Here is a 26,509-nt window from a genome sequence, read left to right as displayed (position 1 = left end):
AGAAATCCAGGAGCCTCTAGACATGGAGTACAGGACTGGTGAAGCGCTGGGACCCGGGCACTGAATCTCAAGGAGAGGATTTTGAAGGTGACTAAAAGATAACTGCTGTTAGTTTTGTATTAAAGTTTTTTTAAATATTCCACCCTCATACACATTGTGTAATGACATGCCTAGTTTGTAAGCGTAGTAATGAAACCGTTTAATGCGTATATATTTGTTTTATTTGGGGTTACTGTACCTGTAGATTCTTCTTGATTTTTCTTACAATCTTGATGTTCTTCATTTAAATATTGACAGTGTCTAAGGGATGTGACAATACCAATATGGCACCGCTTGCATTCTCTGACTTTACAACATGAGAACAATCTGGATAAGAGCAGGCCATTCAGCCCCACAAAGCTCGCCAGTCCTGTCCACGTCATTCTTCAAAAATAACATCAAGTCGAGTTTTGAAAGCCCCTAAAGTCCTGCTGTCCACCACACTACTTGGTCACGTATCCCAGGTGTCTGTGGTTTTCTGTGTGAAGAAAAACTGCATAATGTCTGAGTGAAATGTACCCTTAACAAGTTTCCAACTGTGTCCCCATGTTCTTGATGAACTCGTTTTAATCCACTGGACTAATTCCCTTCATTCATCTCTCCTCTTAATCTTCTTTTGCTTAAACTGAAAAGACCCAACTCCTTCCATCTTTCCTCACCACACATCCCTGTAGCCCTGGAATCAGCCTGGTTGCTCTTCTCTGGACCTTCTCTAGTGCTGCTTTGTTCTTTTTGTATCCTGGAGATCAAAAACTACACACAGGAGTCCAGATGAGACCTCACCAGTGTGTTATAAAGGTTGAGCAGACCCTCCTGTGACTTGTACTCCACACATCAAGGCGCTATATAACCTGACAGTCTGTTAGTCTTCTCAATGGCTTCTGGACTCTGTCTGCCAGTTGATAGTGTCGACTCCACTATGACTCTCAAATCCTTCGAATAAGGGAGACTTTTGATTTTCGGACCTCCCATTGTGAATTCAAACTTCACATGTTTACTTCCTACATTTAAATCTTTACATTTATTGACTTTAATATTCATCTGCCTGCCACAAATCTGCCCGAGCCCAGTCCCTCTGTAAAGATTCAGATGATTCGAGCTGATCTACCTGGCTGGTTACTCTCTTAATGAAAAGACCCTGCAGTTTCCTCTCAAGTGGGCCTTGGCGTTAGCTTGTCGTATTCTAGCTCTGACCCCCTTCCAGTATTTTTGAATTATTTCGCCATTTTTAACCCTGTTGCCTGGTTTAATTTAGTCTGGTGATTCCCAACGTGGGGCACACGCCCCACTGGGGGACAGTTTGATTTTTTAGGGGGGCAATTCGAGAATTTAGGTACATTAAACAATTTATAAAATGAAAAAAACAGAAATTCACTGTTAAAAATGATAGAATAAAATAAACAAATAATTTTTATTTTTTACAGAGACATTTATATATTTATATAAACATAGAAGGGATGGTGAAGAACCCTTTAATTTATGATTTTACAACCGGCTTGGGTTTTTCTGCTTATGATATTCTACTTATTATAATATGAATTGTAACAATGATTATAACATTTTGCAATGTTACAAAAATATAAAATGATCAAAATATTACAGAAAAAGCTGTCATTAAACTTAAACTTTTATATTTATGAATATCACATCTCTTATTATATGTTTTCAAACCTGTAATTTCATATTACTTCATATTACAGTGATCCCTCTCTATATCACGCTTTGACCTTCGCGGCTTCACTCTATCGCGATTTTTTTCTCATACACGCTTACGTCACTACGCACACGCTTTCTGAGAACTTTTATCTAAGCCCTACGATGGCTCCTAACCGTGCCGCTTTCTTCTATTGCTTCTGACAATAAAACTAAGCGCCGGAGGAAGATGCTTACTATCCAGGAGAAGGTGAAACTCTTGGATATGATTAAAGATGGCAATACCCTACAAAAGCCTCCTCACGCATATGAAAAGACAGCGCCAGCAACTGCCTATCAAGATGTTCTTCAGCCGCGCACCCAGACACCCACTGCCTACTCCTAGTACTCCGACAACAACGCACCTGCTGAAGATACTGCACCACCTCTGGAGACTCTCCTACTGAGGTCGTGCCTTTATAGGTTAGTGGTTGTGTGCAATTAAATGTACAGTACAATAATCTACTATATAAAAGCGTTCGGGATTGTCCTTCCGTCCCGTGAGTGCAAAGCGTAGCGGTATTCCGCTTATTACAGACTTACTACTTGCGGCTTGAGGTACGAAGCGACGCGATGTGAGCAGAGTTCTGGTGCTGTCATCGTTCCCTTGCTTTTGTGCACAATGCACTGGAAAAATAGACAAAATGATGTCTCTGGAAATAATTAATGTTGATGGAGTACAAATGCCTCACCGCGTAGTAAATATCAGGGGAGATGGTGCTTACTTATTCTCATCTATAGCTTATTTAGTGCAGGAAACTCCGTCTTTAGCGGTACAGATTCGGGCTGACATTGTACGACTTTGGACAGGCACTTGAGGGGATAAAAAAAAAAGATGTTATGAATGGGCACTTTGATGTTCTTACATGCCTGATGTACACATGGAGCGCACAGTAATTGAAGATAAAAGTCGGTCGCCTTAAAAGGCGAGTGCGCCTAGTAATATATTTGTAACATCTAATATGTCTTATTTTCTCTTATTTTGTCTAATATATTGAGTAATATGAGTGTAATGGTGACTAAAGGGTGTTGTTTCATGTCTAGAGGGCTCTAATAATGTTAAAAAACGTATTTAGAAGGTCGTAAACAGGTTTTCTATACTCTAACTGCGAAAATATTTGATTTATAAATAAAGAATCCTACTTCGCGAAAATTCATTTATCACGGTAGAGTCTGGAACGGATTAACCGCGATAAACGAGGGTTCACTGTACATTATTTCTTTAAACAATTTCTTAGCAATTTCTTTGTCAGTACTTCAGATATCCTTTCCCTCTTTTGTTCTTTGGAAGCTTGTTTAGACCAAATGGATGGCTTCCTCCACGTGAGTAGGAGTTCACTTATTGAAAAGGTAATAGTAAGAATAAGGTATATGTTACAGTGGGGGACATCATGATTTGAAGGAGGCCTAGGTGGGGCACGACCAGAAAAAGGCTGGCAACCACTGATTTAGTCTTTCTAGTATTTTGGACTCTGCTAGGCTTTCTCTCACGATTTCTCGCTTCTTCATTAGGGTCTTGTTCAGAAAGCGGACGCCACTTGAGACGGCCTTCCACTCGCCCAAACACTAACCTTAAGGTCAATAAAATAGGTCCCTGATGTCAAGTCTCTGGTTTAGGGCTAAAATGATAACAGAAATGTGAAACCTACTTATATACCTAATCTTAATTATTGTGAAACAACCAAGTGGCGTCCGCTTTCTGAACAAGAGCCCTTCATTATTGACTGGTGCAGTGGACGGCTTCGGCCCTTGCCCGGAGGAGGAAGCATGGCCAGAGCATTACCTCCCCCAGAGCGCTAGGTGGTAGCCCCCCTGGGTTGCAGCGGTTACTCGGACTCGCGCAGGGCTCCATGGGAATTGGAGTTGGATACTGCCCTGTAGGGATCTGTGGGTACCACCAGGGGGTGCTGCAGCTGCTCTTGAGCCCTGGAGAGCAGCTCCTCCAACACACCCAGAAGTGCTGCCAGAAATGCATCAACAAGCACCTGGGGCACCTCTGGGTGTCTAATAAAAGGAGCCAGCAGCCACCACTCGGGTAAGCCAGAGTCGGGAGGAGGGAGACGAAGCTTTCCAGGAAGAGTGGAGGAGAAAATAAAGAGCAGAAGAAGAAGAGAGAAGAAGAGAGGGAAGAAGAAGAGAGAGAAGAGAGAAGAAGAGAGTGAAGAAGAAGAGAGAGAAGAAAAAGAGAGAAGACAAAGAAGAAGAAGAAGAGAGAAGAAGAAGAGAGAAGTAGAAGATGAAGAAGAGGGAAGAAGAAGAATAAGAGAGAAGATGAAGAGGAAGCGAGAGAAGACAAAGAAGAAGAAGAGAGAAGAAGAGAGAGAAGAGAGAGAAGAAGAAGATAAAGAAGAAGACAAAGAAGAAGAAGAAGAGACTTGTATAATGTGTGCTGTGGTTGAGGATTGTGTTTGATGTTTCCCACAAGGGAAAAGAAAATAACAAGTCCTGTGTGTTTTGCAGTTGTGCCTCTGCGTCTGTCTGTGCCAGGGTGGGGCGGCAGTGCCCACCTTGGAGGTCCACACTAGTTATTTTCTACACACAAAATAATCCTCAGCAACATAAGGAGTTGCAGGTGTAAAAAAGACACAAAGCCTGTGAAGAAAGAAAATCAAAATGCCTGTTAGAGAAGACGTGTGCAGGCCAGAAGAGGGTTAAGGGTGAGGAAGAAGAGGGATAAGAGGTTATGGAGGACAGGCAGGTAGCCAAACATATTCCACTAGGACATTAAGTGGCAGCAGGCCATCCCCATATGTGCCAGTTGGGACTCTGCAATTGGCAAAAGAAGGCGGGCAGCACAGGAGCTGCCACAAAAAGAGACAGTGTGGTCTCAGGGGTGCAGTGGCATCATCAGCGGCTGCCTGGTGATCTTAAGACTACGTCACAGTGTCCTTGGTCACAAAAGTAACATCCTGGGATCGTCAAGCAATCTCTGAAAGTGGCCTTGGTAGAAAAAAACCCACTTTTAATGTATGTTATTAATATTGTTGTGTATGTGTGTTACAAACCAGGGTTATATTCATATTCAGAGTAACACTCTGCTGCACTCTGGGGTACACGATACACTCCATGACATCCTCAGCCTTTGTGACACTTAGAGGCTCCTCTTTTACTAACGTCTAATATCTAGTGTTGGGGGCTCAGAGTATGATGACGTATCAAAGGTGGACTGTGAGACAGCGCATGTACTAACTGCTCTTCCTCTTCCAGCTCAAGAGTGGAGGACGAGTCCTACAAGGGAGACAGATGATACCACTGGAGATCTTCGGGGGTCCTGCCTCTTCTGGCACCGGACACATATACAGGTAAGCACCACGACGGCCAGAAGTCATCTTTCAATCTTAGTCCCGCCTTGCCCCTGAGGTAGACATTGTAAAGCAAGGACCAGCCTACGGTAACATTTCATATTTATTTCCTGTTTGTTCTTGAGCTAGAACAGAGGAGGAGGAGGAGGAGGAGGAGGAGGAGGAGGTTAGGAGCAGGCGCTGATACAGCACATTGCCGGACACACCACATGACAAACCAACTCTGGACCCCAGGTTAGGTCCCGAGTGCAGCCATGCAATGTGATGACACCTCAGCACCACACAAGTTCAGATGGAATGTAACCAACGTGAGATTTCTTTATGGTGGCTGGAGTGCCAATTCTGCCACCAACCCGCAAGTTTTTCCCTGCAGGATGGAGGGCCGACATGCAGATTAACGTCATACCCAAGACGGAGCAACTGCAGGTTAAGGGCCTCGCTCAAGGGCCCAACAGAGCAGAGTCACTTCTGGCATTTACAGAAACAGAGATTAATTAGCGGCCAGAATTTAACTCCTACCCTTGGGCACAGGAGGGCGGAGTGGTGGCTCTGAGGCTAGGGATCTGCACTGGCAATCGGAAGGTTGCCGGTTCGAATCCAATAAATGCCAAAAGGGACTCTGCTCTGTTGGGCCCTTGAGCAAGGCCCTTAACCTGCAGTTGCTCCGTCCTGGGTATGACATTAATCTGCATGTCGGCCCTCCATCCTGCAGGGAAAAACTTGCGGGTTTAGTGGCAGAATTGGCACTCCTGCCACTGTAAAAAACCCTCACACTTTCCCACTCCATCTAAACTAGTGTGGTGCTGAGGTGTCACCCCTTTGTATGGCTGCACTCGGGTCCTAATCTGGATCCTGACTCGGTTTGTGGTGGGTGTGGCAATGCACTGTATCAGCGCCTGCTCCTGATCTCCTCTTGGGCACAGGACTGTGATGTTGACTTTCATTCCTGGTGAGCTCTTTGTCCTCCTTTAGCCTCTGCACCTGATGGGCTCTTCAAACAGACACCATCGCTCTTCTCTTACCAATCCACTTTTTTCCAGGGTTCAGTTATTGCCAAGAAGGCACCCTAAAGGTGCATGACGAGGTGGTCTTTCTTCACTTCTCCACACTCTCTAAACTCAGTGCGCTTTCAGAATGAACAATGCCTCCCTTCACCCGGTGATTATTCTGCAAGCAGCTTCTGAGGCTGGAAATGTTCAAATTTTGGAGGGCGGCTCTCAGTGTGACTCACCGAACGCTGAGACAATTCCAAGAAAATGAGCATTGAGCGCTAAATACAGTGTTGCATATATTGATGTGACCGGCTCTTTTCTCAACTTCTTTCAGCTGTAGCCCTCTAAGGCAGCGCGTACTGATGGGTGGGCTGAGGTGGGCATTAAAATTGGGGGTGAGGGCTGGATTTTGGGGTGGGGTTTTCTGCAGCCTTTCTCATCAGTTTTACATTTTAAGTGTTAAAATGTACGCCTTGTTGTCCTTTGTTTTCGTTAGGATGGAGTAGGTGGGGATATTATTGGATGTTTCTTTTGTCCTGAATTGCTGTTCCTTATGGGTATTCATTTGGAGTTTTTTCATATCTTCATTTTATGTACTCCCTTGCTGTGATACATGGAGGTGGAGAGCTGGAGCCCATCCCAGTAGCTGCAGTGTCATGGACTGAGCAGTGCCCCGTCCCTGGCTTTAGTTTCTTCACTGTTTATTCAGGTATATTGCCGTTTTTATGGATTCTTTTGTGGTTAATGGTCTAAAAATGTTATTGTTTCCTTTCTGTTTGTATTGATTAATTCTTCGATTAGTTTTTGTATCAGTTAATTTTAGCTTGTGACTAATCATTATGTATTTTATGTTAATTCTTGTCTGTTATATATTGAGCCTGGGGGGGAGGGCCCCCTGACATAGCTGCTATGAGGGCCGCCATCAGACCTCAGAAACCTCAGAGGCCTCAGCCCGTTGCTGAGGGATTCACTTTTCTAGTGTTGTTTGGTTCTCTAGCTTGAATCTTGGATATTGTAAGTTCTCCTTTTTGATTTTCTAGTTTACCAACACCTGCTCTTATTTCTGGGTTTTGATTTCTGGTTTAAGGATTTTGGATTTTTTTAATTTTTTTGGTTTACTCTTTAAGGCAGTTTTCTAGTTGCCTTTTGTAATGCTTTACAGGGAAAATATATAAATCTACTCTACTCTCTCTATATATATATATACAAAATTCTAAGCCTAAAAGTGCAACAGTGACGTTTTTAATGTCACATTTTTTGTCACGCTTTAAACCGGGCTTATTTTAAAACCTACATATACAGTGGGTAAAGAAGAGAAATTCGAAATGTTCCCATTTTTTGCTTTACAGCCTTAAATGAAAACACACACAAAAAATATTTCTTCCCAGCTTTACTTACTGAATGCAACCGATAACATCCAAGTGAAAGATATCATAGCTACAGTTCATAAAAATTATAAAAAATCAAAAACAAGACCTACTGAGATTAATAAAGGACCCCCCCACCCATCTCAATGTCATTTTGTTGAACCCCCTGTGAACCCGGCCCGGACACAGACAGGCGGACATGTTGTTATCAAACCACCACATGCTTATTCTATAATATTTACAAATGATATGGTCACAAAGACCCCAGTCCATTGGTCACTCAGACCCCAGTCACGTGCACAATTACCCCAATCACACAATCCTGGCTACAATGCCTTTCTTCGGGCCGCCTCCACAGCTCTCCTGAGCTTCGTCCTTCGACCTCCCGACTCCAGCCTCGAATGATTGGAGGCGGCCCCTTTTATATGGTTCCCGGATGAGCAGTATGTGTTCCTGGCATTCCTCTTCTGGCCACGCCCCAGCATGGCGGAAGTGCCGGCTGTCCTCCCGGCTGCTCTCCGGGCGCCGTCCTAAATCTTCCCTTCAGCACTTCCTGGTGTGGTGGAAGTGCTGGGGTAACAGGTCCCCAAGGCATTGGGGCGCCTCCTGGCGGTGACCACGGGCCCCTACAGGGTGGAGTTTCCATGCCCTGTACCCATGGCCCCCAGAGTAACCCGGAAGGCAACCCCCACGTGATCCAGGGTGGGCACAGACCCACATCCGGTCCCTCATGACGTCCCGGCCGGGTCATGGCCCCTGGCATCCCTGACACCCCTTTTGCTTTAATGACAGCCTCGAGTCTGTTGATTCTTCTCTATCAGCTATGCACACCCAGACTGAGTCATATTTGCGCCCCACTCTTCTTTACAGTTGAACTGTTCAAGTTCGGTCAAATTGGATGGTGAGCGTTGGTAGTCTGCTATCTTCAGATCATTCCTCAGATTTTCAGTGTGATTTAGTTCTGGGCTCTGACTGGCCACACCAGGACATTCACTTGTTTCTCCTTCAGCCACACTGTGGTCAGTTTTGCTGTGTGCTTCGGGTCGTTGTCATGTTGAAAGGTGAACATCCTGCCCATCTTCAACTTTTTGGCAGAGGGCAGCAGGTTTTCCTCAAGAATTTGACGATATTTTGCCCCATCCATTTTTCCTTCCACCCTAACGAGGCTGTGCGGCAGACAAAACAACAGAATGCTGCCACCTCCATGCTTTACTGTAGGTATGGTGTGCTGTGGATGGTGAGCTGCATTGGTGGTGTTAAGGCCAAATAGTTTGATTTTGGTCTCATCTGACCAGAAGACCTTTTTCCACTTGGCGTCAGAATCTTCAAGGTGCATTCTGGCACAACTCAAACGAGCCTTTCTTGAAAAGTGCGACCCTCCCGAACAAGCCACAATTGTGGAGCGCTTGTCAAACTGTTGTCACATGCACACCATTAATGACCACTCTGTGCCATCAAATCCTGTAACTGGCCATTGGCCTCTCTTACCAGTTTCCTCCTTGCTCTTCCATCCAGTTTGGAGGATCCAGGGAGGGTCCTAGTATACCAAACACTTCTTTTTGATGGACATTACTGGGCTCCTTGGGATTGATAAAGCCTTTGAGATTTGTTTGTCTCCATCTCCTGCCTTATGTGTGTCCACAACTCTGTCCCTGAGATCTTTTGAAAGTGGCCTGCCACCCATAGTCAGTTGTTTGCTGTCAGTTGCACTGCCAAGCAAGGGAATGAATGGACCAGGAACAGCTTCACTAATCCCACTCATTACAACTGATCACAGGTGGGAGGAGGCCAGTAACCGCAATGGAAATGGTGGGTACTTACACATCATTGAATTTGGTGGGGTGTTTTCCTTTATTTATCTCAGGATTTCTTTTTTTTATTTTTTTAAATTCTTCTTCTGCTGGGATATCTTCCACTTGAATGTTATAGATTGCATTGAGTAAGTAAAGCTGGAAAAAATATTGGTTTGTGTGTTTTCATTTAAGGCTGTAAAGCAAAAAAAATGGGAATATTGCAAAGGGGGGGATTCTTTTCAATACCCACCATATATGTTTGGTATCATTCTTTTCAGAATTTATCGAACTTTAATGTGATATTCCATTTTTAAATTATAAAGTAAAAAATATCTCGAGAGACAAGACTTTGTGACAAGAGATTTAACCAGGCCTGGAGCTGGAAATAAAAGACAAAGAGTAGGACAGCTGCTGTACAGGCACCACACGAGATGCAGATCACACGGCACGACGGCAGCAGCTGATCGAGCAAAGAGGAGGTAAGAAAAAAAAAACAACTGTATTTGTTTCCCATTGTATCACCGATTAGGAGGGGGTCTCCTTGGGGTGCGTTCAGGCCCCCTCTTCACAGTGTGAGCGGCAGAGACGCGAAGTGACTGGCGAGCGAAGCAAGCAGGGGGAACCCCCTAGTATATATATATATATATATATTTTAAATCGAGAGCCAGAGATGAAACATAAGTCTCAAAACAAGCAAAGTCAAAACCATAATCATAGTCTGCATTTTATCACGAGACAAAGACACAGTCTTTGAAATCAAGAAGACTATAACTAATCCAGACAGTCTCAAAGTGTCTAGCGTTCTGTCCAATCTCAGATAATAGAACGTGCATAGACCCTGACCTTTATACCCTCCATACGGTGACATCGCAGGTCGCAACCTCTGGTTGTTCTGCATGGTGGAGTGACCAAGAACCGTAAACAAGCTAAGTCAAAAATGGCGGCACCCATAAAAAGCAAAATGGTGCCACAATTAAATTATTCAAACAATTTTAATGATTGTCTTTAGCACAAAGTAAACCGTAAATATGAATTCTCTCCTTTTCAAAACACCCAGAAATACACAATAAACATGAAATAAACACCGTATTGTGTTTGTCTGTCATGTGATAACTCGCAAACCACTGGGGCTAAAACCTTCATCGTAGTCTTGATTGAAAATTTATGACATTATATGAGCTGGTGGAGCAAAATATTGTGGTCACAGCAACCTCCATGAAGTTATCGGGGTTTGCATCTTTGCTCCAAACAGTAAGAGGGCAGAAAGGAAAGGAATGGTGGTGACATCTACTAAGTGTGAAGCATATTGCTAAGGCCACGCATAAGAAGAAGAAGAAGAAGGACAGGAAGAGTCAAGTGCAGAATACAGAATGCACACATGCAGAGCTACAAATACCTGGGGGTCCACATGAACAACTCACTGGACTGGTCTGACAACACAGAGGCACTGGACAGGAAGGGCCAGAGCAGACTGGACTTCCAGAAGAGACTCAGGTCTTCAGATGTATGCAATAAGCTGCTGGAAATGTTCCACCAGTCCATAGTAGCCAGTGTGGTGTTTCAACACTGGGCTCTTCCGGGGAAGCACAAACAAAGCACAATACCTGAACAAACTTATCAGGAAAGCCTGCTCCATCACAGGGCGAACCCAGGACATACTAGAAGCTGTTGTAGAAAAGACAATGGTGGCAAAATCGGATGCCATCATGAAGAACCCCAGCCAGAAGGTGCCCTGTTGGAGCACTTTGAACCACAGGTTCATTCCACCATAGTGTGCTAAGAAATGCCTCTGGGGGTCTTTTCTGCGCACTGCTATCAGGAAAGTCAGTGCTTCCACCTGATGAACTCTTTGAGTTTGTTTTTATTGATTGATTAATTGATTTATCGGCTGTATTATCAGTCCTGTGAGTCTGAATCCTTGTATTGTAAGTTTCTGCTGTTGTATGCATTCTGAATTTCCCTTTTTGGTTAATAAAGTTTATCTAATCTAATCATACAGAATACAAGAATGACAAAGACAGAGAAATGTATGACGACAAACGAGGAGCTCTTCAAACACACACAACTTCCACTCATGTGCTGTTACATTTCAGCCAGGGTCCCTCCCCTGGCTGGGGTTCAAATCTTTGTTTCATGTCTTCTTTGTTCATTTTTGATTCATGTTATTTATTTGCATTTTTCTTTGTATTTCATTGCCTTTGTTATGTGCCTTGTGTTTTGTGAATGATCCACTTGCCCATCACCACCAAGGTCTGCCCATAGCCCTGTAAAGGCGAGGGTTTCCCGCAGTTCCTGGTGGTTCATCTGTGGTGTGGTGAGATTTTTTGACTTTGTGATTGTTTTGCGATTCCCTGGATTTTGAGCCTGTGCCTTGGATTTCATTTTGGGATTTTGTTCACCTTGGATTGCTTTTGCCTTTTCAAGCAATTCCTCTTTTCTGCAATTTGCCCTTTTCTGCATTATGAAGCTTCATTTTATTTCACGGCATTTTTGTTAAGGGTCAGTCAGTCAGTCATCATCCAACCCACTGCATCCTAACACAGGGTCACGGGGGTCTGCTGGAGCCAATCCCAGCCAACACAGGGCGCAAGGCAGGAATAAACCCCGGGAAGGGTGCTAGTCCACCGCAGGGCACAGACACATACACACCCACACACCAAGCACATACTAGAGATAATATAGGATCGCCAATGCACCTAACTTGCATGTCTGTGGACTGTGGGGGTAAACCCACGCAGACACGGGGAGAACATGCAAACTCCATGCAGGGAGGACCCAGGAAGCAAACCCAGATCTCCTAACTGGGCAGCAGGGCTACCCACTGTGCCACCGTGCCGCCCTTTGTTAAGACTCATTCACTTTATTTCATAAAGATTCTACAAGGCTCACTGTGTTACTAGCCGGGGTTTTTTAATGGAATTTCCCCCCTCTAGTGGGCATTTTTGGAACTATTCAGGACTTTACATGCTTGGGAACTCCAGAACGGCATAACAAATGGAAACGTTGCTTTTACATCCTTACATCAATGTTTGGTTGATCTCACTTCTTAGCAAACTTAGCTTGTTGAGGTGCGCATCGTAGGATATTCAGCTTGCTGTATATGAACATCCACAATTAATGAAATACATTATAACTTTGACAAGAACTTAAAGAAGAAACTATTTAAAACACAGAAGTATCAACAGCTCCATGAATTTTACATCAACAGGAGCCTCTATTGATAATCCCACAGGACACGCTGCACACGTGTTCACTTCCCTTAAATTTCAGGACCAGAGGTCTATGTGTTTGTGGCAGACAGGACAAGTTTAATAAAACCTTTTTGAGTCAGTAGTCAGGCAGGAGAAAAATCTTGTCCATTGCGTCTTTAATGATCTCCTCCATAAATACTGAAGAGGGAACATGAGGTGTTTTAGCATTGAGCACAACCCCCTTAAAATCAAAGTCTTTCTCCATGATATCCCTGTGCAGTAACACGCTGTAATCGGCACAGGCTCCCAGCCGCGCTCTCTCTTCAATATCTCTTGAATTCGGCTCTTCTTTTGGTATGAAAACTGCACACGTGCCAACTAGCAAGTCTTACTAGGCGTATGAAAGAACTTTACATCAACCAGTTTCGTGAACCTTGAAACATTCTGCTTATTTACTGGACCATTCAGCAGTCTCTTTGTGACATTAGAAATACAAATGCTTAAATATTTCACTGTGCACTGCAAACCAAAACATTAAATTAATGTTACCTTAATATGGAAAGTATCCTAAATGACTATGCGACCTCTAAGTCTAACTTTTCTTTGTGATGCTCCAATAGTGAATCAATAAAATATTAAAGAAAAAGCAGAAACAAAACATCTTCTCTGTTTTCAATTTGTTTGTTTTTTTAAATAAACTAGTTGGCTCCGCCCCCTGCTCACTTCGCTCGCCCACCCCCAGGTTTGGTTTACCGGATATTCAGTTTAAAGAGATTGTTATTTTCATGGGAATTGTTACATATGCATTATTTTCACTTTTACTTTACAACTTTTGTAAAAACAACATTTGGAATGAACTTTTCATCAAGATCGCATTTTGATTCTGTGTTTTGGACTTACTTCGTGACGACGCAACGTATAATTGCCTGTGAGTGAATATCGATTTATTTCTCTCTATTAAATAAAAGGACTTTCTCAAATGTTTTTCCATGCTCTTTGCTTTTTCCTTGACGTGTCATAGAACGTATAAATTATCCATCCATCCATCCATTTTCTAACCCGCTGAATCCGAATACAGGGTCATGGGGGTCTGCTGGAGCCAATCCCAGCCAACACAGGGCACAAGGCAGGAACCGATCCTGGGCAGGGTGCCAACCCACCGCAGGACACACACAAACACACCCACACACCAAGCACACACTAGGGCCAATTTAGAATCGCCAATCCACCTAACCTGCATGTCTTTGGATTGTGGGAGGAAACCGAGCCCGGAGGAAACCCACGCAGACACGGGAGAACATGCAAACTCCACGCAGGGAGGACCCGGGAAGTGAACCCGGGTCTCCTAACTGCGAGGCAGCAGCGCTACCACTGCGCCACCGTGTATAAAATTATTGTCCTGATAAAATTTATAAGAGCTGAGAGAGCAGGAAGTGTGTCTGCCAAAAGCATTGACACTGTGGTCTTGTTTGAAAATAGTAGGGCGTGACGTGAAAGAATCTCAAGTTAAAAGTCTCCATCTCACGGGACTTCATACCGCGCCAACGTTTTAGAATCTTTTAATTTTTGCTGGCAACACGAATTAGATGATCTACAAGTCTCCAGCTTAAAGTTTAAATCCGAACAATATATTCAATCTCTTTTCGCTGTTCTGTTAATTCACTGAGTAATAATTTCCATTTGTTTGTGCTAATGCAATCTTTACTATAATTATTTTGAGACTTTGGAATTTTTGTACTTCCATTATCTCTAACCTGCTCTGCATGTGTAGTGTGCCAACGTTTATTGAATTCTTTATGACGGTCTACTTTGTCATCTACTCTTTGTGCTTTATTTCCGGCCCCGGGTGTGGTTAAATCTCGTATAACGGGTTTGAACACACGCTGAGGAGAAGCGGTCGGATCAGCTGCTGGCGAGCTGCGTGTGCTGCCTGTCACGCTGCGCGTTGATCATTAAAAAGCCTGTACAGCAGCTGTCCTTATGTCTCGCAGGACATTAAGTGTCTTCTGAGAAGATCACGTCTCGTCTCCCTCGTCTTCCTCCCTAGATTTTTTTTTTTATAATAGAGAGACATTATTATTATTATTACTATTAGAACACAGTCTGTTGTATTACTTGGGCCAGCCGTTTACGGTTCTCCTCTCCCTTTTAGGATTTTGAAGTGTGGCCCTGTTTAAGTGCCTGATTTTGAGTTTCCAGGTTGCCCTTCTTTGTATTTCAAGGTCTGAAGTCACAACCGAATGCCTCATCTTTATGTCATGTTTATTTTGTTTTACTCTTGCTGATGTGTTTTTTGAATTTTTATTTTCCACGTGTTTTTTGTTTTATATACTCTATGGTAATAGTGTCATGTTTTATTTAGTATTTATATATTGTGTATATAAGTTTGAATACATTCCTTGTTTTCTGTGGGTGAAATCCACTGAGGGACCACCGTTATATATTTTAGGGGGCAGATTCAGTCCCACAGAGGTTCATTGAAGTTCTTGGAGTAAAGAGCATTGTTTTAAGTATTGTATTGATATTTTTCTGGTTTATTGTGGATTCTCACTTGGTTTTTAGTTTCCGATTTTTGGTGTTGTGACTTCTTTATTTTTTTCCTTCATCTTATTATTTAACATTTTCCTTTTCTCAAAGGTATTTAAATGTTTCCAGACACCCTGGCATATCTTGCAGTTAGTTAGTTTATTTCGTGGGCTTGCTGTTTAGCATTTTGAAATTCACTTTACAACATTTATACTCCCCGTTTGTTTTCTCGCCATTTTGGGACTTCTTTGTTTTTGGTGCTGGTTGGTTGTTATGGGTGTGGTCACAGAGGTCATGACCTCGATGGCGTTTATGAAGAGGGAGTTTGCAGATGAATCCCCAAAGACTATTTAGAGTTTGCTGAACTTCTCTTACCCTTTGTGTTAACAACTTTTATTAGAAGCTTTTAGCTTTTTGCTTAGTGTTTTTGGTTCCTCTGAAAGTGTGGCTTAACTTTCCGGTTACAGTCCAAGCACTGTCTCTGGGCTTGTTGGCTGTGGTTTGGCTCTTCAGGCATCTCGTTTTTGGGATCATTTTGTACTTTTCCCTGTTTGTCTAATTCCTGGCTTTCTTTTTTATTTATAAAGAGTGTTTGCCTTCTCTCTCAAGCCAGAGGTGTTACAGTTTACCCTCACCCTTGAAGGGCATTTTTGTGCATTTTGAACATTTAAACTACTTTATGAACTTTAAAAGCCAGATTCCCATTTTGAGCCTATGCAGGCCAAAGCCTGGCAGTGGAGTTGGGGGGCCAAGCCTATCGCTAGATGGGCCAGTGAAGGACCTTGTCTAGTCTGTGGGTCCTCTTGGAATCCTTTTCCCTATGCTTGTGTTGCCAGTAACACACAACAAAATTAACCTCTCCAAACAGAAAAGATAGATGAAAAATAATACCGTATATGCTCACGTATAAGTCGGGCCTTGAAACCCAGAAAATCAATCAGAAAATCAGACCCCGACTTGCATGCCCGTTCAAAAATACTACAATTTTTATTTACATCTTTTTGCCCCTCCAATCTCCCATCAGTTTCTCAGACACATCAAATTTTGTTGCAGCAGCACAGTTACCAATTTCTTTCGCTACTTTAAACGAAATTTCATTTAAAACCAGCTTCATATTATCTTCTGATCGAACGCTCCATCGTAGATAAGGGATGCTGTTACGATAAAGGTGTACGAAGGGATGAGATACAAAAAACACAAATCAGTGCAAGCGTCACTTCGGAATAGTTTGGGTATTCAGGCACAATAGTGAGAGAGTGTGAGAGTGAGAGAGAGAGAGAGAGAGACAGTGAGAGAGAGAGAGAGAGTGAGAGTGAGAGAGAGAGTGAGAGTGAGAGAGTGAGAGTGAGAGAGAGAGTGAGAGAGAGAGAAAGTGAGAGAGTGAGAGTGAGAGTGAGAGAGTGAGAGAGAGAGTGAGAGAGAGAGAGAGAGAGAGAGAGAGTGAGAGAGAGAGTGAGAGTGAGAAAGAGAGGTTAAGAGCACACGCTGATACAGCGCATGGCCGCACCCACATAGAATCAAAAGGCCGTGTGCTCCGTGGTGACTCTCTCAGGTCGGTCTTAGCATATCGTAATCTCTTGGATCAATAGCTTGAGGTTTCGACTTATACAACCAACATTATAAAATACCAGAAATTATACAGTAAAATCAAGTCCCAACTTATCCGCGAGTATATACGGTAATAATACAAAAAGGCAGAAAATAAACATAAGCCAGGGAATAAACTGTGGCTGTAAGACTGAGGATTCTAAGAACATAAGCCCAGGACATTTCCATGCTGCCCACTACATTTCCTCTACATTCTCACTGTCAACTGGACTTTGTGCTGTGGAGGTCTGTTATGTGTGACAGATAGGGGGCGCTATTGCTCCTTTGAACCCTTGGATCAGACGCCAGACACCAGATAAAAGTCCAAAAGTTGACTTTATTAAAGCAATACAGTGCACAAAGCACCCTCCACTCCACTATATTCAGAAACACTAATAAATCAATAATCAATACATAATCATTGTAGTTACTTTGTTTTTTTAAGTGTGTATTTAATGTTGTTGCAACTGCAAACTGTGACAAGACAGACTCTTGGCAGAGCTCTAGGCCTGGCGAAACACCGAGCATTCATACCCAGTTCACTCAGTACACAGCAGCTGCCATAGAACCCATTGCTCTTTTATCGCCTCTGACAAAATGCCACCTGGTAGACAGTCCTGTGCTCTCCTCAAACCCACAAAGAACACGTAGACGTGATTGTCAGAATCCCATTAACCTTTAAAGAGCTGTGTTTACTGACTCAAGGTGGGACAGCGAAATGTCTAAAATATAGAATCTGTGGTCAAAAAGCAGGCAGAGGCAAATGGCGAAGGATGGCAAGCAGTCGTCAAAAAATAAGAACGCCAAGCCAAAAATCAAAGACTAAAGCCACGAACAATATTTTGCTCCAAAAAAATTTTATGCCATTTAAAAAAGTGAAATCAAACAAAGAATCCTAACATTGGAAGTTCTTGAAGTTGGTAAAATGAGTTGACCGTTACGCTGGAGCCCCAGATGATTTCACGCATCACTCTCTCCCGGGGGGCTGTTGGGAAGGATCACCATGGCAACGACTGATGCTAACTCAACCAAAACCCGGCACCCAATAAACAAACAAAACGGTTTCGCAATAAGACGTATCTAAACTTCAACTTTTTAACCTATGTGAAACTGAAATTCCTCGAGGTTCAAAGCCCCAGAATCCATGAACGAAATGTACCCAACAACCGTAGAGAAGACAGGAAAAGTAAAAGAAACAAACTCATTATATGACTGTGCCTCCTGGACGAGGTCTGCTGCTTTCAAGTGCTAACGGACAGACCGTAAATGTGAGTCTCCGAGTCCGAAACTGCACGAGTGGCACAACGCAGAAAAACAAAAGCCCCCCTAAGTTTTCATTGTGGCAACTTGATACACTTTTAAAATGGTTAGTTTGCTCTCTGTTTTCATGAAAAAGAAATACAGTTTGTTCTCAAATTCTCAAAGCGCATTAACAGCGACCTCACGTTTCCCTGAATAGCCCAACTGGAAATTCACGTAAACGTACTCAAGTGGAAAGGACTAATAAACTCCGATAGCTTGTGAACGTGGCATTGTCATACTGATCCATGGCTTTATATACCCAGGAGTGCTGCTGGACTTTCAGTGAAATCTCAGCCAGCTCAGTCACTTCCGTTGTCCATACTGCATTTATGAGTTGTCTTTAGTGGTGAGAATGTCTGAGAAAAAGAAGTTTACGTTTCAGCGTACAGATAGCTCTACAGCTGAACGTTGTTCTGGACCTTTATGTCCAGCTTCAGGTAAGTACAACATGGTACTAAGTTTTCCTAAATTTCTCTCCGATGCTGAAAGCCGATCTAAATGGATCGTCGTGATCTGGAGAGAGGCCTTTACGGTTAGTTCCCCTACCCGAGTGTGTGGCCCAGCATTTTAAAAAACGAGGATTTTCACCAGTCAAGGTCTGTGACAGGGTGGCGACTGTTGAAGAAGTGAGCGGTTTCTGCGTTGTTTCAGTGGAACAGTTTCTCCGTTCCTCATGCACATGGGAGAGGAGAAAGCGAGCAACGGAGGATGACACACCGGGTGAGGAAGAGAAGGAGGATCCAGCAGTTGTCGATATAGTGCTTGATGGAAACGCGTCTCTCAGAGAGGAGATCCTCCAAACTGAGGCCTTACAATGAGGCAGGGGTTTGGCATTCCCCATTTTGCTGACTTAGACAGATGTTCGCTTTTGTACAAGGCACGATGTCCAGCAGACTCATGTTTTTATGAATGAAGCTTACATACATATTCACCAGGCTGTCCCTGACTAAAGTTTAATGATTAATTATTGAAATTGAAGCCTAATGTTATAAGATTTGTTCATGTAAGTTCATAGTAGGCACAAGTTTTTAATATGTCCAGAATCTTACCTTCGTAATTGTGGATGTAACTTGAAACATTTACAGTGGTACCTCGGTATACGTCCTTACTCCGTTCCAGATCCTTTAACTTATACCAAACATGACGTATACCAAATAAGTTTTTCCCATCAGAAATAAAGGGAAAATGATTAATCCATTCCCATGAAAAAAAAATCCTATTGTAATTGGCACATTATACATTGATGGGGTTGTATAAAATAATTTAAACACTGCTTAATACTAAAATACATAAATACAAAAGCAATTAGATGAAATAAATGAAAATTTAACCTCACTTTACTTTTTAATAACGTCTTTGTTTTTCACAATCATAGATACCGTCGTTCTCGGCATACAGTATGCAGCAGTCAAGTCCCGGATACGCATGCCACCTTCATACTTTTCAACAATCAATTCAAATTTACGCAAAAAAATACAAAATCACGTGAAAATTCACAGAGAGTTATAGCGCGGATTGTTCACTGAATGCTAGCCACTGGCGTACTGACGCTCGTGGGCAGCGTGGCTTTGTCTCGAGAGAGGTAAACAAGGGTAGCGCGCGGTGTTCTAGCACGCGGGTCGTATTCCAAACAAAGGTCGTATACCAAGTTGGACTTATTCCAAAGTGGACGTATACCGAGGTACCACTGTACTTTGAAGCCCTTCTTCTTTTTAGCTCCTGACATTCACTACAATGTTTGAATAATGTGACTTATGTCGTTTACTGTAAGCCTGGTCACGTCTTCAAGCGATCTGATCAAAAACACAATACAGTAGGTGGTCCATTTTGATATCGGCACCGGAAGTGCAGCAGCTTGCCAGGAGAGAGTGTCAAGTTGGGGAGCATACACTGGTACAGCCGCACCCACCACACGATGAAACCGCTCGGGATCCTGGTTGGCATAGGCAGACACAGTCCAGTCCCACCCTCCGGCCGCAGCCTGGTGTTACGTGGGTGTCCCCTTGGCCTGGTTCAGCCACTCGGGTCCTCAACAATGAGCCGGATCACCCTCGGGTAATCGCGCCATATGGCCATACTGCCATAACTGACGCTCCCTCACAGTGCAGGTCATGTGCGTCATTTGGGAGCAACACAAAGTCAAACCAGCAGTGCCCAAGGACTCTCTGAAGAGACACCAAAGGAGTCGAGTCTTCATCTCAGGTCACTAGATAGTGTCCATGTCTCACAATCTATTCTCTGGCAGTTCATCTTGGGTGTGCGGTTTGATTATTAACCAGAACCTCCACGCCACTCCTCAGACACAGGACATCAGCTTTTTACAGAGAAATTCTGCTGATGAGCATGCAATGATACGCTGCTGTCCGTCGCCACGATTAGTGAGCATAACTACCTCACCTCGACACGTCTGTCTTCCGTACCTGAAACATCACAGCCTACTAACAGGTTTGTAGATGTCATTATTGTCACATGTACAGAGTAACAGTGAAATCCTTAAGACCATATCACATTTGATGACTTTTCCAGCGATTTTCAGTCCTAACTTTCATTTGTATAATCTTAGAGTTTCGGAGGCACTCGGCCGTGCTCTGCCATGAAGGTCAGTTGTCTATTCTGATATTCTCAACTACTCATTCCAATCAGTCCATGACTCACCCTAACCAAATCAAACAGGTTAGATTTTCTCTTTAGTCATAGGGTGGGCTCTGTGGCGAGAGACGAGGACCAACGAATGCTCATTCGGAAACAGAATGCATTGAATGCAGCGACAAGGAGGAAGGAACACGGGTGGTCTTGTGGCCTTGGAACCCCTGCAGATTTTATTTTCTCCAGCCCTCTGGAGTTTTTTTTTTTTTTGTTTGTTTTTTTCTGTCTTCCTGGCCCTCAGAAGTTACTTTATGCTTTGTTACTTAGCATTGCCTAATCTTATTTTTATGTTTTTCTTTTTTCTTTCTTCATCTTGTAAAGCACTTTGAGCAACAGCATTTGTATGAAAACACACTATAAAAATAAATGTCGTTGCTGTTGCTTACTCTCATGTCACAGGACCTTAACCAAGGTTTCTGTTGGTCTTCATAACACTTATAAAATATCAGCAGACATGTCATTCATCTCTGTACTGCGTGGCGTGTTGACCTGATGATAAAATGAAGGATTCACAGGCCGTACACTAAATATGGAATATCAAGAGAAATGCGTCTCAGTGAAGACACCTCAGACCCCTCCATAGCGACGTTTAGAAGGTCACAGTGCAGAGATGAATAAACACTTTACTGAGGCTTTGTGAGTGTTAGAAACACCCAAGAAGGTCTTGTTACATAATAGCAAATAAGTAAGAGATGCACCTAAACAGGTGGTGTCTTCTAACTGCAATGGATGCTCTTTTTAGAGTACATTGCAAACAAGGACCCTAAATTCTGAAAGGCCAATGGTTGATGGATAAACTCAGATGTTCCACTGAGGACCACATGCCTGATTAGGGGAACTGCAGCCTGTGGGAGAAGACAGCAGCCGCTGTTAAACAGATTGGCAGGGGGCACCTTACTTAGTTACGTATACAGTCCAACGACATGCGGGTTAGGTGGATTGGCAGTGCCCGAGAGTATCTGTGTGTCTGTGTGTCTGTGTTGTGTGTGTGTTATGTGTCTGTGTGTTATGTGTGTGTTGTGTGTGTGTCTGTGTTGTGTGTGTGTCTGTGTGTGTTATGTGTGTGTTATGTGTGTGTTGTGTGTGTGTCTGTGTTGTGTGTGTGTCTGTGTGTGTTATGTGTGTGTTATGTGTGTGTTGTGTGTTTGTGTTGTGTGTCTGTGTTGTGTGTGTCTGTGTGTTATGTGTCTGTGTGTTATATGTGTCTGTGTTGTGTGTGTCTGTGTGTTATGTGTCTGTGTGTCTGTGTTGTGTGTGTTATGTGTGTGTTGTGTGTTTGTGTTGTGTGTGTCTGTGTGTTACGTGTGTCTGTGTGTCTGTGTGTTATGTGTGTGTGTGTTATGTGTATGTCTGTGTGTGTGTGTGTGTTATGTGTCTGTGTGTCTATGTTGTGTGTCTTTGTTGTGTGTGTCTGTGTGTTATGTGTCTATGTGTCTGTGTTGTGTGTGTCTGTGTGTTATGTGTCTGTGTGTCTGTGTTGTGTGTGTTATGTCTGTGTTGTGTGTTTGTGTTGTGTGTGTCTGTGTGTCTGTGTGTGTGGGGGTGTGTGTTATGTGTCTGTGTGTCTGTGTTGTGTGTTTGTGTTGTGTGTGTCTGTGTGTTACATGTGTCTGTGTGTCTGTGTGTGTGTGTGTCTGTGTGTCTGTGTGTGTGTGCGTGTGTGTGGGGGTGTGTGTTATGCTGTGTGTGTCTGTGTTATGTGTGTGTGTAATGTGTGTGTAATGTGTGTGTTGTGTGTGTGTAATGTGTGTGTTGTGTGTGTGTAATGTGTGTATCCCTGCCTGTGTGTGTGTTCACTCTGTGATTCACTTTCGTCCTCTCCGTGTGTTGTTCCTGTCTTGCACCCTTTGCCTGCTGTGAAAGATCCCAACTGCACCGTGACCCTGCTCAGGATAAAGCGGGTTTAGAAAATGGATGGATAGTCTTGTCATAGCACACAGACACTTTACTTTATGTAGCACAATTCTGTATTGATCTCCATCTTAAGGCAATTTACAAAAGCCTCTCACCTCTAGTGATGTACATTTTTGTATTCATTGGTTTAGCTGGAGCTTAGCCAAGTTAAGTGACATGCTCAAGGGCACACAATGACTGGGTTTATAAATGGTTTACAGTCCAGTGCCTTAGTCACTACCTTATGTAACAACTTCTTCCCATGGATTTTATTTTTCTTTCCCATTTTCATAAAAAAAAAACTACACCTAGATATAAAATCAGGCCCTTTACATTATGGCTACTGAACCTCAAGTCGAGCAATAATCAATTGTTGACTGATCAGACCGACAAAGATCTGCTGTCAACACTGATGTGTTGCCTAGAGACAAAAATGAAAGGCAGAACCACTGGAAAAACTCCGGCTCTGGCATTATAGGGTGGGCCACGCAAGCAATAGGCAGACATGGAAAGCTGGGAGAAAAGCAAAGCATTTAGAAGGAGAATTAAGTGTCTGGAGCGTGGAGGACACTAATAGAGTGATAAATTTACAACCTTCAAATATGGCCAGTAAATGATATCTGGTTTATGAACGTATACTGTATGTGCATTGTGGACCAGTGAAACCGAGAGACGCCTTCCTGTCAAGGAATTCACCGCCGATTTGTGGAGCAGAGCCTTTGGTATCAATCGCTTAGAAAACGGATGAAATCTGAACATGCATACAATATCTATCTATCTATCTATCTATCTATCTCTCTATCTCTCTATCTATCTCTCTATCTATCTATCTATCTATTATATAATGCCTTTCATTATCTCTCTATCTCTCTATCTATCTCTCTATCTATCTATCTATCTATCTATCTATCATATAATGCCTTTCACATCTATCTATCTATCTATCTATCTATCTGTTTCCTTTCTTTCTGTGTATCCATCCATGTAGCTATCCCCCAATTTCCCAAAATGTGTTTATTTGATTAATTAGTTTAGAATATGCATATTCAACTTTCATCCTACTTTGAATGAGAGCCTTACATGTTAATAAAGCATCAGTGCTTTGCCCATTTTTCCATATTTTTAAATGATCATCTTAGCTTGATCCACCACAAAGTTGCCACATTCTAATTATGATTGTAAATAAAGGTCAGTTTCAAATGTTAAAAGCTGTATTTATGTATTAATCTGCTTCACAACATACTGTTGTCTTTCCACACTATTAGTGCAATGTAATGATTAATGTATTTTTGCAATATGAATAATAAGTTGCATGATATTATATTGTAATGTGTGTGAGAACAACGGGGACTTCACAATGAAACTCATCACCCAACTGACATGATTCCTACAGATGCAATATTTTAAAATATATAAGATAGTTTTGCTAAATGAGGACAATGCTTTTTCAATTTTAGGAATGCAATTTCCACATTATATATACTGTATATATTTATATTTATATATATATATACGTGTGTGTGTGTTAAGCAACCTATTATATTGTGCCTGTCATATCTATCTCTTATATATAGAAAGGCACTTTTCTATCCATCGATCCCCCAAATTTCACAAAGTATGTCTGTTTGTTTAATTAATTTAAAATATGCAAATTGAACTTTCAATCCATGAATGACATGTTAATAAACTGTCAGATTTTGTTTAATTGGTTCTTTTAGTTTGACCCAACAAAAAGTTGCCAAGCAGGTTTTTCCTTTTTATTATAACTGGAAGTAAGGATCTGTTTCATTTTTTTTTTTTGCTGCTCTCTTTCCACACTATCAGGGTAATCGGGGGATTCAGGTGAGCCGCCCGTCCTGATTCCTTTACTGTAGATGTAATATTTTAAAAGATCTTAGATATTTTTCCTCAATGACAACAGCACATTTTTAGTTTTAGCAATGCCATCTCCATATAAATGATCAGGTTAATAATTAGCAAAGTACATTTAAAAATAAAACATGAGTACGACACATTTTGATGGCCAATGTAATCTCGCCCCTTTAAAATGACCCAATGTGAAACAAACTGGAAGGCAGGAACTTACTTGAACTCGGGGCTGAGGTCAGGTTTGAGTCCGTAGAAAGACGTCGACATGGTGGCCATCCAGTTAGGCAAGAATTTGCCTCCTTGGCATTCAAGGAAAGGGGATTTTGACCAGCGCACATGTTGGCGGTCCATCACGTAGCTGTCCCCCCGGTTCCATTTGGGCGTATCCAAGGTGCGAAGATCATTGCTAAGAATCCTCTTGTGCAGGTATGAAGATGGTGGAGGGCCTTCTTGGAATTTGAGTTCCGTGAACCAGTCGCTGCCATCACTCAGGTTGCGCAGCTGATCCCATGAGGAAGAGAGGTCCTGTAGCTTGATCTCATTGACAGTTGGGTCCCTAGTGGCCTGGAGAACCAGCTGGGGCCTCGTGGAAGTTGGCTCTGTGTCAAATGATAGTACAGCTCTAAAGATTTTTGGATCCCCTTCTACTATGCTCCGGACTAAAGAGTGGTACCATTCGATGTCCTCCTTGATGCTGGACTCCCGGATATCATTTGTCTGGAAGATCATATTAAGGAAATTGGCAGCATGAGTAAGGGTATCCAAGGCACTCCGCAAAAATGGGTGCAAGCTACGACTAGGGGAGCCCGACACTCCCTTCAGGTGGTGTCTTCTGGTACAGTTGGACAAAGAAAGGCGTGCAGAGTCTCCACTATACAAAAAGGATTCTGCCACCTCTGTAGCATCTTGCTCAGACTGTTCTGGTCCGGTAGAACCCGTTGCTTCTGTACTGGTACCCTTATCAATCTGATTTGTGGGTGCAATGCTTGCAAAAAAAGTGGCTGCTGGACCAGCGCCTGACCAGTTCATTTCTTGCGGCCCTTCCGTCTCTACATTTCCTGTGGATATACTTGAAGCCAAAGTAGAAAACCCCCTTTCAAATGCCAAAACCCCAAGTCCAGAGGCCCCTTCGATAAACGCGCAGATAACTAGGTGCAGCAGGACTACCTCCATGAGTGTCTTCTGCTGTCCCACCCAGCCTGCATCACAAACCTTCATCACGGTCCCTGCTTTCATCCCTTCACCTGCTGCACAACCTACGGCGAGGACGCTCATCTCCTCAGAACACTTCCAAGGTGCACCTTGCAGGGTTCAGATGCCAATCTTGTCCACAAGCTGCAAGGATGCGAAGGTGCAAGCATGACGCTGTGCCGTGACAGCAGGCAGCTGCATCTGTCATTTGGATTTCTCTATTGCTTTGATCTTCTGAGATTTGGTTCTCCCACATGTTGGTCCAGATCCTCTTTAAAAATGTAGAAATATCCTTGATCTGCTGGCTGCCAGAGTGAGCCTCTTGATTTTGTTTTTGAATGATTTTTTGCAATTCTGAGTAGCAACCAACAGCCTTAAATGTAGCATCAGGCTGAAAGAGAGACGTTATATCCTGAGCTCACTCCGCCTAGCCTTCTGCATCCATTAGGTTTATTAGACAGAATGCAGAAGGGAAGAAAGAACTGGATTTGTAACGCTATCAAGAGAACATTAAAACAGAATGATAAAAAAAGGTGGGAGCCACACTTCAGAGCTCACTAGAGGCGAAATCCTGCTCTCGCAGTTTTAGCAGCCTCAGGTTAAACGCACGACTCTACTGCTCGCTCGCTCGCTCGCTCTCCTTCCCCTCCCTCCTTCGCTCACTCACCCTCCCTCCTCCCTCCTCCCTCGATCCCTCCCGCCCTCCGTATTTCTGCTCTTCTTCATTTTGGATGCAGACGTCACATCATCAGCAGCAGCGGCAGCCTGCGAGAGGTGCGCGCCGACTCTCCAAACGCCTCCCTGCTGAAATACCGTCTCCTGGGGTGGGTGTGGAGGGGTAGGCCAGCTACCACTTGGGGTGTGTGGCATGATCATGTGTGAAGGAGAGGTCACGAGAGAGGTGACAGTCATACAGGACGAGAGGGGCACGCTGCGGAAGGCCACCGGCGTATTTAATATCTATAGGAAAAAGCATCTCGCATTTACACACAAAGGCATGGCATACTGAAGTCTCCCTGTGTGCCCGTGTGTGCGCGCGTTGGACTTAGCGTGTGCCGGTCTATTTGATGCTGGATCTCTGCATATGACCAGGTGATCGGGGTTGAGACACATTTACAA

The 26,509-nt window shown here is 43.2% G+C and overlaps 1 protein-coding gene across 1 annotated transcript in view; it reads right to left on the bottom strand.

The window, feature by feature from the left end:
• LOC120517847 (probable G-protein coupled receptor 158) overlaps positions 1–26,004 on the bottom strand; it is a 95,942-nt gene extending 69,938 nt beyond the window's left edge. Inside the window, exon 1 of the mRNA XM_039740349.1 lies at positions 24,417–26,004. Within this exon, the coding sequence (XP_039596283.1) occupies positions 24,417–25,474 (1,058 nt within the window). The 5' untranslated portion in view covers positions 25,475–26,004. The remainder of the gene's footprint in view (positions 1–24,416) is intronic.
• Positions 26,005–26,509: the final 505 nt, after the last annotated feature.

This window comes from Polypterus senegalus, chromosome 17, assembly GCF_016835505.1.
Source record: "Polypterus senegalus isolate Bchr_013 chromosome 17, ASM1683550v1, whole genome shotgun sequence".
In the NCBI taxonomy this organism is placed as follows: Eukaryota; Metazoa; Chordata; class Cladistia; order Polypteriformes; family Polypteridae; genus Polypterus; species Polypterus senegalus.
This window is presented reverse-complemented; position numbering and strand designations above follow the sequence as displayed.